Genomic DNA, 16,596 nt, shown 5'->3' with positions numbered 1-16,596 from the left:
TGCACAGACTCCCTCCTTCGATGGACAGAGCACTTGCTGTCACAGCACGTTTGGGCTCTTGGTCACATGCTGTCCCCACTGTGCAGCACCACATTCCTTGCTAGCCTGCCTTCCAGCCGTGTGCACTCTGCCAGCCCTGCCTCCACCCCCACCAGCATGTGACGAGCACCTGCTGACCACGCAGCTCTCAGGGACGGCATCACCTCCTCAAAGAGGTCCTGACCACCACTTTCCGGCACACTGCCCTGTGTCGATGTGCTCCAGAACCCTGTCTCTAACCAATACTTTTCCTGTTTATTATTTGTTTCAACCCTGTTGACCCGTTTAAGCCCTGGTTCCCACTGGCTGGGTTATTCTGGTCAGTGGGAACATTTGCAGCCAAAAGTTCTTGGGAACTTGCACCTGCCAGGTACCGCTAAGCTTTCACATACATTGCCTCACCCAACACTCACAAAATCCCAGCAAGGTAAGTTCTGTTAGTACTCCAGTTTTCACATGAGAAAACTGAGATGCAGGAAGATTCAAGAACATGGACTTCCTTGGTGGCTCAGTGGAAAAGAATCCACCTGTCTATAGGGGACCCAGGCTCAATCCCTGGCCTGGGAAGATCCTACATGCCAAGGGGCAACTAAGCCCATGCACTACAACTACTGAGCCACGTGCCCTAGAGGCTGTGCTCCACAACAGAAGTCACCAAAATGAGAAGCTCGTGCACCCCGACTAGAGTAGCACCCACTCTGGGCAACTGAAGAGTAACCAAATGCAGCAACAAAGACCCAGCAGCCAAAAATAAATAAATTAATCTTTTTTAGAAAAAGACTCATGGAAGAAAACATAGAGAAAATCTTTGTAACTTTGGGTTAGGCAAAGAATTCCTAGATATACCTCTTTAAAAATGATAAACTGGACTTTATCAAGATTTAAAACTTGCCTTGCAAAAACGATGAGAGAACAAACCATATGAAGAGAATATGTGTAAATATCTGTAAATCATAAATACAACAAAAACTGCTATTCAAAAAACCAAACAAACACAGCAAAAGTAAACATCCATCAAACTAAAAAGCTTCTACTCAGCAAAGGAAACAATCTGCAAAATGAAAAGGCAACCTACCAAATGGGAAAAAATATTTGCAAATCATATCTTTGATAAGATTTAATATCCAAAATATATAAAGAATTCATATAACTCAACAGCAAAACAAACAGCCAACAATCCAATTAAAAAATAGGCAGAGGATCTGAAAAGACATTTTTCCAAGACCACCAGATGGCCGACAGGCCCATGAAAAGGTGTTCAACACCACTAATCATCAGGGAGACACAGATAAAAACCATAGTGAGAGACCACCTCACACTTTTTAGAGTGACTATTATCAAAAAAGACAAGAAATAACAAGTGTCTGTGAGGATGTGGAGAAAAGGGAATCCTTATCCACTATTATGGACATGTAAATCTGGTACAGGCACTACGCACACAGTATGGAGTTTCCGAAAATAATTAAAAATAGAACTATATGAACCAGTCATTCTACTTCTGGGTATCTATCTGAAGGAATGAACCCTAAATCAAAAGGATATCTGCACCCTTGTGTTCACTGCAGCAATATTTACAATAGTGAAGATATATTAACCACCTGGGTGTCCATTCACTGACGGATAAATGAATACAGACAATATGTTAAATGTATACAATTGAATAGGGGCTTCCCAGGTGGTGCAGTGGCGAGAACGTGCTTGCCAATGCAGGAGACAAGAGAGACTCAGGTTGGATCCCTGGATCGGGAAGATCCCCTGGAGTAGGGAATGGCAACCCACTCCAGTATTCAAGCCTGAAAAATCCCATAGACAGAGGAGCCTGGCGGGCTACAGTCCATGAGGTCACAGAGTCAGACAGGACTGAGCACAGAAGATACAACTGAATATGATCTAGTCACTAAAAAAAAAAAAATCCTGCCATTTGCGGGTGGACCTTGAAGGTGTTGTTGCTGGTGCTGTTGTTCAGTCCCTACGTCACGTCCGACTCTTGTGACCCCGTGAACTGCAGCACCTGAGAACATCTTACCTGCCTCCTGAGAAATCTGACTGCAGGTCAAGAAGCAACCGTTAGAACCGCATGGTTCCAAATCGGGAAAGGAGTACAACAAGGCTGTATATTGTCACCCTGCTTATTTAACTCATATGCCGACTACATCATGCAAAACGCATGGCTGGATGAAGCACAAGCTGGAATCAAGATTGCAGGGAGAAATATCAATAATCTCAGATATGCAGATGACACCACCCTTATAAAGAGCCTCTTGATGAAAGTGAAAGAGGAGAGTGAAAAAGTTGGCTTAAAACTCAACATTTAAAACACTGAGATCAAGGCATCTGGTCCCATCACTTCATGGCAAATAGAAGGGAAACAATGGAAACAGTAAGAGACTTCATTTTCTTGGGTTCCAAAATCACTGCAGATGGTGATTGCAGCCATAAAATTAAAAGACACTTGCTCCTTGGAAGGAAAGTTATGACCAACCGAGACAGCATATTAAAAAGCAGAGACATTACTTTGCCGACAGAGGTCCATCTAATCAAAGCTATGGTTTTTCCAGTAGTCACATATGGATGTGAGAGTTGGACCATAAAGAAACCTGAATGCTGAAGAATTGATATTTTTGAACTGTGGTGTTGGAGAAGACTCTTGCGAGTCCCCTGGACTGCAAGGAGATCCAAACAGTCTATCCTAATGGGAATCAGTCCTGAATATTCATTGGAAGGACTGATGTTGAAGCAGAAGCTCCAATACTTTGGCCACCTGATGCGAAGAACTGACTCACTGAAAAAGACCCTGATGCTTAGAAAGATTGAAGGCAGAAGGAGAAGGGGATGACAGAGGATGAGATGGTGGGATGGCATCACCGACTCGATGGACATGAGTTTGAGTAGGCTCTGGGAGTTGATGATGGACAGGGAAGCCTGGTCTGCTGTAGTCCATGGGGTCACAAAGAGTCAGACGTGACTGAGCAACTGAACTGAATTGGTCCAAGTGTCACAATAGTGGTTAGTCTCACTAATCACTATTGAGTGCACTTATCATAGGAAACCAGTGACATTTTCAGATTTAATTGTGGTCAGTGGAAGAATATGCTCCTGCTATTTAATTTGTTAGATAAGGCCCACACCTGTTTTGCATCTCCCTTTTTGAAATGTCAGGATTGCGTTAAAGGAATTACTTACTTCATGTGTCCCCACAGCACCACATCACATTTAGAAAGAGGGGCTAGAACATCACCATGGATTTATAAATGTTTATCCCCTTCCCTGCAGGAGGGATTGGGCTTTTTTTTTTTTTAAGGTTTCCTAGTTGATTTCAAGGTGATCAGCTGAAATGAGCAAAAACCATGGTGGGTTGTCATGAGGATTAAATAAAATACTCAAAGGCACCGGGCCTAAGGAGCTGTTTATTAAATATTCACAGACTCTGAACCTGGATTGATCAACAATGGGAAAAGTGTTGTTTAGTGAAAAGTTTTTCAGCACCAACAAGGCTGATTTACTTAACTTTTCTACGCTTCACTCTCATTTCTAAAAAGGATAAAAACCCCTCCGGCCTTTTAAGTTTGTTGTGGGGAAAAACAAAGTTACAGGATCAATGAGAACAGGCAGCCTGGAAACACCTGACACACATCACGGTAGAAAACGCTTGGCCTCTCTCCCTTTCACAGGCCGATGGGGACTGAAAAAAACACAGCGTCTCTTAGGGTCCCTGTCAGTGTCTGTGATAATAAACTGCCAGCTGCTTAGACCTTGCTACATGTATTAGTAAATACACCCCTCAAAAATGGGCATTTGATAAGCACCCATCAATTAACTGTACACCTGGAAGTGGTGCCACCAAATTAACTGCCATTATTCTACAAAGAAACGATTTCAGTTCTTTAACTGATACTTCAAAATTCCTACTTACATTTTGCATTTGCCTTCCAGTAATCTGCTAGGAGGTGAACCTGTCAATAGGAAGGACAAAAATTATCTATCACCAACGCCCTCAAAAGAACGCTCACTTAGAAAACCCAAAATAGTCAGCTGGAATTTTCAGAATTCAATCAACCCCCTCTCTACCTACCTCCCACTTTTGAATCTGCCTATAGGACTCCTTGTAGTTGATCCAGCCCAAATCAAGAAATGTTTAAAAAATAGTAAGAGTCAAAACTGCTGGGGCCTGGTGATCTTGTTTGCTGGGACACAGTCGTTGGGACTTGGGAAGGGGCAAGCAGATTCCGCAAAAAAGCTGCTTTAAACTAATAGCTAGGCACTCAGATGAGGTCAGATGAGGTCACAGCATCTTTGAGCTTTTCAGAGCTCTATGCTCAGCCAGGCAGTATTCCTACATACCTTTGATTTATTCAACATTAAGGCTCTGCCCCTGCTCCCTGATCTTATAAACGTCTCTAGGACACAATTTCTCCATCTATATAGGGAGGCTAATAAAACGCTTCCTCAGTGCGTTGTGAGGAATTATCTCTGACAACGTATCTGAAAGTGCTCTATCTTTTGCAAAGCACTACTCACATACTAGTTATGTCTTCCTAAGTCCAGCCGTTTTCACGTCAGAGCAAAGTGTGGCTTACAGAGATCAAACGTCTTCCCAAGGTCTCACAGAGAACCAGGGCAGAGCTCGCTCGGTTATCTGCAACCATCCAACCCTTCTCAAATTTCAAAGCCTGGTTCGAGTACGCGTTTTCCTCAGCCCAGCGCAGCGGGCAAGAGACAAAAACAGCCCGGGGTTCGCACCCCAGCGCTGCCTCTCACGACCTCCTAGGACACGACTGCTCCGTGCGCCTCAGGGGAAGGATGGGGTGGCGACCCCGCCTGGCCAGCCTGGATACCTAACAATGGCAGTTAGCTTCTTGTCAGTCCAGCTGGCACTCCCTCTCCTATTTTCTCTCCGCTCGGGGGCCTGCAGTCAAGGCCGGGACACTTTGAGGGCTCGCTGAGTGCCAGGCACTGTGCTCGTGGCTCTGGCCGACCGCGACCCCCTCCTCAGCCCAAGACAAATGGTGGTGGTGTGCCTGTGGGGGGTCGTGCCGCCCCATCCTCCCCATCACGGGCAGGCGGGCATCCCAGCTCTGGCAGCCCCCGGTTCAGTAGTTCTCCTATCTCGCTGCCCCGCGACGACTCCAGCGCCCCTACCCTAAACGGCGGTCACTGACCCGCCCTGACTGGCCCCCGGCTGTTCAGCAGTCTGGCCGGGCTCGCACCAGCAGAAGCTGCACCCTTCCCGAGGAGCGGGCCGGGGCGGGGCGCGGGCCGGGGGCGGGCCGCGGGGCGGGGCGGGGCAGCCGGCGGTTGGCGCCGGGAACCCGCGCGCGCTCGCAGGCCACGTGACCCATGGGGCGGGGCGGGTAATGCGAGCAACTCCGCCCCAGGCTGGTATTCCCGCCCCGTAACCCCAGGGGGCGCGCCAAGATCTGGGCCTAATAGTTATCGTCCCATTTTGCAGATGAGGCAAACTGAGGCCAGCCCAGAGTCACGGGGCGGTGGGAGGGGGTGGAGGCCGGCCGGGTGTCAAAGCGGTTAGCACCGTGCCTGCCCCTGGTTGGGGCGGGAAAGCGCTGGTCTCCTTTCCTTTGGATTATATTGGAGCGGAAGCCCTAAGAGGGCAGAACTGTGCCGTTCGGTGTTGTGCCCGAGCACAGTGGGCACGCAGTAAATCAGTTGACTCAATGATTTACTCCGGCCCTGCCTACCTCTCTAACTTCAACTTTGAGTCACTCAGGCTTCTCCTCAAAAGCTTGTACAAGAATCGGAGAAAGTCCAGACAGGAGGGATATGATATGGAAAAGAGCTCCCAGCCTGCACTTGTGCAGAGGAATTAATCCAATTTACAGAAGAGGTGGAGAGAGACCAGCTAGGAGACTTCAGTGAAACCCAGAGCAGGATGATGGTGGTCTGTTTAAGGGGTGGCAGTGGAGATAGAAGGGGAAATGTTTGAGATAGGTTTTGGAGAATTAAGGGGATTTTCTGATGGATTGAAAGTAAGGAACGGAGCAAGAGGAAATAAAGAAGCAGTTCTTAAGTGGCTGATGGTGCTGGATAGTGAAATGGGGAACTCGGAGAGAAATAGGTTTAGGTTAAGGGAATAAAGTGTTCTGTTTTTCTATTATGATGTAAGTTATCTCTACAGATATAAAAGTCTAGAACTCAGCGGACAAACACATGGACTGAAGATGGGAATGCAGGCCATATAAATGGTATTTACAGCATTAAGAATGAAAGACATCACTTATGGTGAGAAGATAAAAGAAGCAAGCAGGACAGAGCCCTGAAAATCACCTGGACTTAGAGTTCTGGTATGAGAGGGAGGCCCTGCAAAGGGGAGGGGACTGGCCAGAGAAGCAGGAGGAAAACCATGAGGGACCCAGAAAGAACAGTGTTTCAGGAAGCATGGAGTCATCAGTTTTGGCAAATGCCACTGAGAGAACAGCGATGTGGCTGTACATCAGAGAAATTGTACTTGAATTTGACAGAGCGCGTTTGGTGGAGTGTAGGGACAGCAGCAGCAGAAGTGGAGGTAGGTAGTGTGCACAGACAATTCTTTCAAGACATCGAGGGGTGGAAGAGAAGAGCGCAATGGTCAGGGACAGAGGAGGTGATTTCAAGGGATTTATTTGTCTAGAATGGGTGACACATGAGCACATGTGTGCAGTTATTTGGGAATGATCCAACAGAGAGCAAGAGATTTAATGATCCTGGAGAGACAGGGGCAGTGACTCACAGAGGAAAGGCCTCAGAAAGAGGGGAGTATGTAAGATTGTATATAAGGGCATAGCTCAGACCAGCCAAAAAGCATACCTTTGTGACAGCTCAGACCAAAGACCCAGGAGCTCCACTGCAGAAGAAACAGCCACACTATTTCAGGGTAGCCACTGTTGCTTAGCAACCTGTGTTTAGTAAGATGTTTCAACTGAATTCCTCATTAACTGCCATTTCAACTTAGGCTAACAGTTCACATCACTGGGACCTGCCTCAGCTTCCTTCCCTCCCCCAAAGCTGGGTACTTTTGTGGAAATGCCATGAAACTGGAAAGCTCAGGTTTCTGCTTTCTTCTACTGTTGATGATCTATCCATTGCGATGTGAAAAATAATACATCATAGAGAAGATGGATTTAGGGACTCTGACTCTGATTTCATCTTAAAGGGAGGTTGTTGAAAACTGCAACAGCAAAGTGTTGAGGAAACTTCCCTGGTGGCTCAGTGATTAAGAATCCTCCTTTCAACCTGAGGGATGCAGGTTCGATCCCTGGTTGGGGAACTAACATCCCACATGCCACAGAGCAACTAAGACAGTGTGCCCGAACTATCGAACCTGTGCACTCTGGAGCCCATGTACCACAGTTACAGAGTCCATATGCCACAACAAAAGATCCCACGTGCTGCAACTAAAACCAAATGCAGCCGAATAATTTTTTTTTTTTTAATTTCAGGGTTTATATTTCTAACTCAGGACTCTCTGGTGAACTCCACTACCTTTTTGCCCTCTTGGAGGCATATCAGGCTAAGCAGAACTCCTAATTCCCTCTATTCAACCACCCAAACTCACTTATTCCTTGTACAGTTTTTACCAACTACAGAACATGGTCAACCCATCTGACATATTTACCCAAAGTCATTCTGGATTCCACCCTCTTCCAAACCTACTCCATATAATTAATTACTGCCTCCAACATACTTCTCAAATTCTTCTACCTTTCTGCAAGTCCTCTAAGTCTGCCCTGGTCCAAGTCACCACCATCCCTCCCCTGGATCAGCACAGGAGCCTTCTAACTGGCCCCCTGCTGCTCCCTTGATCTACCTCCAACACACTCTCCACGAAGCATCCAGAGAGTGAGCTCTTAAAACAAAATCTAAACAATCTACTTATTTCCTTAAAAATCTTTAAAGGTTTCTGGTTACATCTTTCTGCCAACTGGAGCCCTTTACCTCCTCCTCTAAATTCTGTGTCTGGGAACTTCCCTGGTTGTCTATTGGCTAAGACTCCACAATCTCAATGCAGGGGGCCCAGGATTGATCCCTGGTTCGGGAACTAGATCCCACATGCCACAGTTAAGAACTCAAATGCCTCAACTAAAGCTCCTTCATGCCACAACTAAAGATCCCCCATACCACAACTAAGACCTGATGTAGTCAAATAAAAAAATACATAGTTTTTAAAAATATAGGATACCTTTTGGTGGCAGAAGAACCAACAGTACTCGTGGACAACGTGGGTATGTGGCTGGAGGTAGAAAGTCTTGAAGAAAACAAATTAAGAAAAACTTTCACATGTATCTGAACTGAAACTGAAAGTTGCTCAGTCATGTCCGACTCTTTGCGACCCCACGGACTATACAGTTCATGGAATTCTCTAGGCCAGAATACTGGAGTGGGTAGCCTAACCCTTCTCCAGAGGATTTTCCCAACCCAGGAATTGAACCGGGGTCTCCTGCATTGCACGTGGATTCTTTACCAACTGAGCTATCAGGGAAGCCCACTCACATGTATCTAGTGGACCTCAAATTTAGAAATATATTTAACACATGTCAAGGCCTACTTATTATATTTAGATTCTCAATTAAGAGTATAGCATAGGCAAAGAATTTGGAATAAATCTTGAATTCCAATCAAATGTGATCTTAAAAACTGTCTAAACCCAAAGTGCCACTGTTTCCTCATTTGTGAAACAGTGACTGATTGTTCCTGATTTAAGATGTTTGTACAGCTCCATGGTAGAATTTCCTTGATGGCTCAGTGGTAAAGAATCCGCCTGCCAATGTAGGAAACAGGGTTCTGATCCCTGGTCCGGGAAGATCCCACATGCTGTGGAGCAATGAAGCCCGTGTGCCACAACTAATGACCTTGCGCCCTAGAGCTGGCGGTCTGCACAAGAGAGTCCATGGCAATAAGAAGCCTACGGATTGCAAGGAAGAGTAGCCCCCACCCTACCCCCACCTCTCTGCAACTAAAGTCCACACAGCAAGGAAAACCCAGCACAAATAAATGAATAATTTTTTTTTTTTTTTTAATTTAAAGCTCTACTACAGCACCTAGAACTGTAAGGACCGTTGTGGGAAACCCCAAAAGAATGAGGCAGAGAGCCTCATATCTGAGATTTATTTCAGGAGATGGTGATGCAAGGTAGAGTGTTGCAGAATTTTGAGCATGTGGGACATTTATACCATTGGACCTAAGAGTGAGTATTCCAGTTTCTGCCTAAACAGGGAACAGTCTCTCTGCTAGGCATCCCAGCACTAGAGCACATTTAATTTCTCATCAGGGAGAGGGCGAGGTTTTTCCTGGAGGGTGCCTGAACAGTACCTTCTTAAGTATTCAATAATTGTTTAATGAAGAACGGAGTCGGTGTGATAGCAAGAGGTTACCGTGGAGAAACAAGAACTGTGCTCCCGGGCCGGGCAGGTCTGGGGCGGGGAAATTTTCACGTCGCCATAGCAACGACCCCCTCCACGCGCAGCCCAGAGGAAACTACAAGTCACATAAGTAGCCGCGGCTTCCCCGCCTCCAGGGGAGGCGGGGCTCAGGCCAGCGCGGAACCGGCTTTACCTCTTTCCTGCAGCGTGATTGGCCCTCGGCCCTGAGAGGCGGCCAATGAGTGCGCTCCGGGAGAGCGGCGAGGCCAATATGGCTTCCTGCACCTGGTGACGGTTGAAGAACCTGTGTTAGGTCTCATGGAGAAGCCACGGGGCGTCGAGGTGAGAGGGAGAGGACTTCTCGTGACTGGGAAAGGGAACCCCGAGAGCCTCGCTCGGTGGGCCTTTGAGCGACGCCTGGAGGGTGGAGGATGGAAGAATGGATAAACAGGTAGTTAGGCTGAGCAAGGCCAGAGGCGATTGGCGTCGCCTTTTGCTCCCGTTCTCCTGGGTCCGAGTGAGGTTGAGGGAGGAACAGCTTCACTGCTCTGGGGGAAGAGGAACTGGGTTCAGAATATGAGAGCTCCTGAATCTTCCTTCTCCTCCTTGTCTCATGGTGGCGTCTTTAGGGTCTGTGAGGCCTGTCACATCCTGGTGGGAAGTAAAGGAAGATTAAAGTTTAATAAACACTCCGCATCTGGAGCGTTCCCATTCGTTATCTCCCACAATTACAAGCCCTGTGTTATTGTCTGTTTTTTATGGATCATGCAGCTGAGGCTTGGAGAGGGTAGTGCTTCTCCCCAGGAGGGTCACCCAGCTGTAAAGTGAAGGAGATGGGCGCTAAGTCTGTCAAGTTCCAAAACTCTCCCTGTTTTGCTTTTTCCATTCTTCCCACCACCTGTAACCCATACATCCTTTCATTATTTGGCTTCTGGTCACCTTATATTTGAATTTCGTTTCTGGCACACTTGCATGTGTAGTATAAATATAAAGTGGAATTGCTCAAACACTCTACAAGAGTAAAGAAGAATCATCATCAGTGTAGAGTGTGAATGATAACTCCCAGTTTTAGAGCTGTCACTGACTCCTGGGAACAGAACTAGGCTTTACATAGTGCCTGGGTGCTCATAGCAGCCCTCTAAAGAAGGCTCGTTACAGCCATTGGACTGATGGAGAGACCAAGAGCCCTAAGTAGGAGAGCCTGGATTCCAACTCCGGCATATCTGATTTGAGAGCCTGTGCTTTTAACCAGTAATGATCACCAGCATTTATTGAGTACTTGCTGTGTGCAAGTCACTATTCTGAGTGCCTTTCCCATATTAACCCCCAAAGCCTATGAAATAGGTGGAATTGTCCTCATTTACAGATGGGGAAACCGAGGCACTGAGATTGAACTGCTGCCGGTCATATACTAGGGCCGGTTTTGGAGTCTTGGCCTAGAGCCCAAACGCTTCACACCTTTTCTGCTACATGCCATGAGATTCATATACAATACCTCATTTTACATTGCACATCTTTTGAACCAAATATTTTTTTGTTTTATAGATGAGAAAATTGAGACCCAGACAGGTTCAACAACTTGCCCAAGGACCCACAGCTAGTTAGGATCAAGGCTGAGTCCAAAGCTATGGTATTTCCCACAGTGCTAGTATGTCATTTCCTCAAATCCTCTTTAGGGCAGTCTGGGCCCCAAATTAACTTTCATCTGACTTAAATTGTTTTTGAGTTGAAATTACTTTGGTGTACACCTGCTGAAGGGGGAAGAATGAGTTTCTAAAATACATCTTTTCCAAATGTCTTGACGAGGCACCATGCTTAGTATATTTTCACATCACTGTGTTCTGTGTGAATTGTGGTAAAATGTCGTCACGTGTAAATCCGCAGAGGACCCTGGTGAATTCCTAATACATGTTTGTCTGGCTAAGGTATTCTTTCGACTTGCAGTTGAGAAATGTATAAACACGAGTAAAGATCCTGGTGTTTACGAAAGGGGTGTTTGATTGTACCTGCCACTCGGCCCAGAAGCATTGACTTGACTAAGAACTGGAAAGGGAGTTGATAGCAGACTTGCAGTTTCCCTTGTCTTACAGTAAGCCAACCACGATTGCTTCTGCCTGCTTCGTGTCATCCTTTTCCTAGGAGACTCCGTCTTCAGAACCGATGGAGGAGGAAGAGGAAGACGATGACCTGGAGCTCTTCGGCGGCTATGACAGTTTCCGGAGTTACAACAGCAGCGCGGGCAGTGAGAGCAGCTCCTATCTTGAGGAGTCAAGTGAAGCGGAACATGAGGATCGGGAAGCGGGGGAGCTGCCCACCTCCCCGCTGCATCTGCTCAGCCCTGGGACGCCCCGGTCCTTGGACGGCAGTGGTTCTGAGCCAGGTGCCTTCAAAGTGTCCCCCAAAGATAGGGAGGTTGCAGAGGCTATGGATGGAGAGGCAGATGTAGGCCAGGTGGGCGGAGCTGTCCAGGTGTAAAGGGCTCTTTGATCTGATGTCTAAGGACCTGTGAGCGAGACAGAGGCACCCCAACTATCCCCAAGGGTCATTTCAGTCTGATTTCAAGTCGTGATTTCATTCTTTTCTCACAATTAATATTCATTCAGCACATATTAGATGCCGGTCATTAACATGGTGGTGCTTTTGCGTTTGTGTAAATAATAATAGTTGGTGGATTTCTAAGCCTGGGTCTTGAGAACATATGACACCTAATGTGATCTGGTTACTCTCTGGGAAGGGACAAGAAATAGCTCGTGAGTTGGAAGTGAGAGGGAAGGAAATACAGAATTAAGTGACCTCCAGGTAAGAGGATGAGGGCAGATAAGAATCCCCGTGAATCATCTAGAAGCCAGTTGGCTTCAGAGGTGTGATGCTTGCATAGCTGCTGGACCTGTGTGTCAGGGCCTCCAGTGTGGGGACTGCCTGTGCAGAGAGGCAGGTTAGATGGTCTGTGATGACACTCCTGTTTCCTGGTCCCTTTACTCTTTAGAAGAGGAGCATCTAATACTCTTTGCCTCTCCATTCATCCTGTCTTCTCTTCCTCTCTCCCCTTTTATTTTTATTTATTAAATTATTTATGTGTCTGTTGGTTGCGCTGGGTCTTCATTGCTGCACGCAGGCTTTCTCTAGTTGTAGCAAATGGGGGTACTTCGTTGTGATATATGGGCTTCTTGTGGTGGCTTCTCTTATTACGGACCACAGGCTGTAGGTGCACAGGCTTCAGCAGTTGCAGCACATGGGCTCAGTAGTTGTGGGGCACGGGCTTAGTTGCATTGTGGCACGTGTAATCTTCCCAGGCCAAGGATCAAATCCGCCTCTCCTGCACTGGCAGGCAGATTCTTAGCCACTGTACCACCAGGAAAGTCCTATTTCCCCTTTCTTTTTTCTCCCTTCTATCTTCTTCCAGTCATTATCTTAGAATCTTAGAACTAGAATGAACTATTAGAGACCATCTAGTCTGGGGGTGCACTCACCTGGCCACACATTAGAATCATCTGGGGAACTTCTCATAACCACTGATGTCTGTGTCCCACCACAGAGCAGGTCATTCTAATCAGGGCATTTTTAAATGCTTTCCAGGTGATTCTAATGTGATATCAGGGATGAAACATTGATCTAGTTCAGCCTCTTTAGAGATGAGAAGAAAACAGGCCCACAGAAATTACATTTTTGTCTTCTCATTTTCCTCTTTGCAAACTTTCCCCAGTTGTCCGCAGGGATCTCCTTAGCCCCACTGCTGACACACAGCCAAGGGATGCCACACAGCCTCAGGGGTACACACCCAAACCGCTTCCTCCTATTCCAGCTCTGTCAGCCTTAGGGGGTTAATACAGTGCCCCAGGTTTGAAGGGCCCATCATTTTGTTTGAATTGGGGTGATGATCGAGGGAGTCACGTGCTAAATTCTCTTCCCAGCTGTCTGTGAGATGTGTGGGATCGTGGGTACCAGGGAAGCCTTCTTCTCCAAGACCAAGAGATTCTGCAGCGTCTCCTGTTCCAGGAGCTACTCCTCCAACTCCAAGAAAGCCAGTATCTTGGCAAGATTACAGGTGAGAGGCAGTGACTTGGAAGGCCCTTCCTGGGGCCCTGGGTGCTGAGTCAGGAACCACTACCTGTGCTGCCGAGGGGCCCAGAGGGCTTGGGCAGGACGTTGCTTGTGGCTCTCTGAGGTTATAAACGGCCTGGTATTTCTTATGCACCCATTTCTGGAGCTCAATAAGTTGCAGATTCATGGAGCTACGCTTCACCCCCAACCCTCAACCCTCAGGGTCTGATGTGTTCTCAGAAAGTTCTCTTTTTGGCTGTGCTGCATGGCATGCGGGAATCTCAGCTCCAGGGATGGAACACATGCTCCCTGCAGTGGAAGCGCAGAGTCCAAACCACTGGGCTGCCAGGCAACCGCTGCCCTCAATAAGTTATAAACAAGAACTGGGGGGGGGAGTCTGACACCCATGCCTTCCTGTTGCACTTTTACAAATGCTCTGAAAGGAAGCTGGGAAATGGGCCACAAGCTTCTCCGGCCATGGGGTGTTTGAGAAGATGGTGCCTTGACTCTGACTCCATTCCACAGGCAGCTGCCTAGAGTCTTACCAACCTCTAGTTAGTATTACCAACTAGTCTTACCAGTCTCTACTTTTGACATTTGTAGAACTCTGAGAAGGGGGAGGATGCTTGGAGATGTGTTGTCTAACCCACATACTAATTGACAAGTGTGCTGAGGTCCCGAGAGGAAGAATGATTTACCTGTGGGCTCTGTAGGAAGAGGACAGAGCTGAGACTGGAGCCTCATCTCAGGAGCCTGGCCTTGTGTCTTCACTACACTGGTTTGCAAACTTGACTACACGTAGGGGTCACCTGGAAAGTTTCAAAAATCTCATGAAGATTCTAGTTTAATTGGGAGGGAGCACAGCCTAGACATAGGAGGCTTTAATGAGCACCCTAGGTGATTGTCCTGTGAAGCCTGATGTTTATTGTGGGTCTCAGCCCAGCTCTTCTAGTTAGAGCCTCGTGCATGTTCTCTCTCACTCGTGAGACAGCTACTGTTGTCTCCCTCACTTTGCAGCCTTTAGTCAGGGCATAAGAAAGTCCTTCCCAGGGAGCTAATAATAACATTGTTATTAACTACAGTCTGGGGATACTTGAGAAGGGCTTGGCACCCTCAGTCTAACCAGTGATTCCTAAAAAACGAATTTTTAAAGATTACTATTTCAAAGCCTCAAAAATTTTTACTAACTTACTCAGAGGTACACAAATAAAATTGAAGAGCCAGGATTTGGCGCCAGATCTGTGTGGAACTTCAGTTCAATTCAGTCGCTCAGTCGTGTCTGACTCTTTGCGACCCCATGGACTGCAGCACACCAGGCCTCTCTGTCCATCACTAACTCCTGGAGTTTACTCAAACTAATGTCCATTGAGTTGGTGATGCCATCCAACTATCTCATCCTTTGTCATCCCCTTCTCCTCCCACCTTCAATCTTTCCCAGCATCAGGGTCTTTTCAAAGGAGTCAGTTCTTCGCATTAGGTGGCCAAAGTATTGGAGTTTCAGCTTCAGCATCAGTCCTTCCAATGAACATTCAGGACTGATTTCCTTTAGGATGGACTGGTTGGATCTCCTTGCAGTCCAAGGGACTCTCAAGAGTCTTCTCCAGCACAATTCAAAAGCATCAATTCTTCAGCACTCAGCTTTTTTTTATAGTCCAACTCTCACATTCATACATGACTACTGGAAAAATCATAGCCTTGACTAGACGGACCTTTGTTGGCAAAGAGACATGTCTCTGCTTTTTAATATGCTGTCTAGGTTGGTCATAGCTTTTCTTCCAAGGAGTGTCTTTTTGTTTCATGGCTGCAGTCACCATCTGCAGTGATTTTGGAACTTAAACCCACATTTTTTTATTTTGAATTTTGGCTGTGCCACTTGGCTTGCAGGATCTCAGTTCCCCGACCAGGGATTGAACCCTGTCCATGGCAGTGAAAGTGCCAGATCCTAACCACTAGACAAGCAGGGAACTCCCTAAACCCACATTTCTAGTTCACTGATCTCTTTTTTTTTTTTTAACTTTTTACTTTGTATTACAGTAGCTTCCTTTGCAGCTCAGTGGTAAAGAATCTGCCTGCCAGTGCAAGAGAGGTGGGTTTTATCCCTGGGTCAGGAAGATCCCCTGGAGAAGGGAATGGCAACCCACTCCAGTCTTCTTGCCTGGGAAATCCCATGGACAGAGGAGCCTGATGGGCTACAGTCCATGAGGTTGCAAATGAGTCGAACACAACTGAGTGACTAAATAACAACATAGCCGATTAACAATGTTTTGGGTGAACAGCAAAGGGATTCAGCCATACATATGCGTCTATCCATTCTCCCCCAGTCATTGATCTCTAATAAAGTCTCTGGGCCTCTCTGATCAGTGCTTAAGCTACAAATTACCGACCAGGTTTTCCTTCTAGCTTAGATGGTAAAGAATCTGCCTCTGATGCAGGAGACCTGGGCTCGATCCCTGGGTCTGGAAAATCCCCTGGAGAGGAAATGGCAACCCACTCCAGTATACTTGCCTGGAGAAAAATCCCATGGACAGAGGAGCCTGGCGGGCTACAGTCCGTGGGTCTCAAAGAGTCGGAAACGACTAAGCGACTAACACACAGTTCAGTGGCCTTTCACTCTGGGGTAGGACACCTTTGAGCACCTCATAAACTCTGTTCAGTTCATGAGCCTCCTGAAGCCCCGTCTCTGCCATAAACCTATAGGAGCACCAGGGGAAGGAGAAGGCTGAGAGCTTTGGCCACCAGCAAGAAGTTCCTGGCAGTAGCAGGGCTTAAAAGATGGAAAATGTATCCCTCCCTGCCCTCTGGCTCTGCCAACCCCCGCCCCAGCAGGTGAACAATGGCTAAGTGCTTCCAGAGTTCAGCACAATGTGTGACCCTCACCCTTGCAACTCCCCACTGAGCTAAGCATTATAATTGTTATCATCTTGATTTACAAGTGAAGAACCTGGAGTCCCAAAGAGGTAACCAGGGCAGTCCAAATCCAGAGCCATGTTATCAGCCTTTAGGCTACAGACAGGCTCTCCTCCCTCCAGGGAAAACCACCTACCAAGAAGGCCAAAGTCCTGCACAAAGCTGCCTGGTCTGCCAAAATTGGAGCCTTCCTCCACTCCCAGGGGACAGGACAGCTCGCCGATGGGACCCCAACCGGGCAGGACGGTAAGTCTGT

The 16,596-nt window shown here is 47.1% G+C and overlaps 1 protein-coding gene across 5 annotated transcripts in view; it reads left to right on the top strand.

Moving 5' to 3' along the window:
• The first annotated feature begins 9,618 nt into the window (after positions 1-9,618).
• The window catches only part of L3MBTL2 (L3MBTL2, polycomb repressive complex 1 subunit), a 17,540-nt gene continuing 10,562 nt past the window's right edge, over positions 9,619-16,596 (top strand). For 3 of the 5 annotated variants that reach the window (XR_003510981.1, XM_027540686.1, XM_027540688.1), the window contains exons 1-4: positions 9,619-9,734; positions 11,532-11,772; positions 13,304-13,437; positions 16,463-16,586. Coding sequence is in view for 3 of the 5 variants with exons in the window: in XM_027540686.1 (XP_027396487.1) it covers positions 9,711-9,734; positions 11,532-11,772; positions 13,304-13,437; positions 16,463-16,586 (523 nt within the window). In the remaining 2 variants the exon portion in view is untranslated. Of the gene's footprint in view, positions 9,844-11,531; positions 11,773-13,303; positions 13,438-16,462; positions 16,587-16,596 lie in introns of all 5 variants that reach the window. The other 2 variants (XM_027540687.1, XR_003510982.1) reach the window with 2 other exon arrangements.

This window comes from Bos indicus x Bos taurus, chromosome 5, assembly GCF_003369695.1.
Source record: "Bos indicus x Bos taurus breed Angus x Brahman F1 hybrid chromosome 5, Bos_hybrid_MaternalHap_v2.0, whole genome shotgun sequence".
In the NCBI taxonomy this organism is placed as follows: domain Eukaryota; kingdom Metazoa; phylum Chordata; class Mammalia; order Artiodactyla; family Bovidae; genus Bos; species Bos indicus x Bos taurus.
The sequence above is the reverse complement of the archived record's forward strand: the minus strand, read 5'-3'. Positions and strand labels throughout refer to the sequence as shown.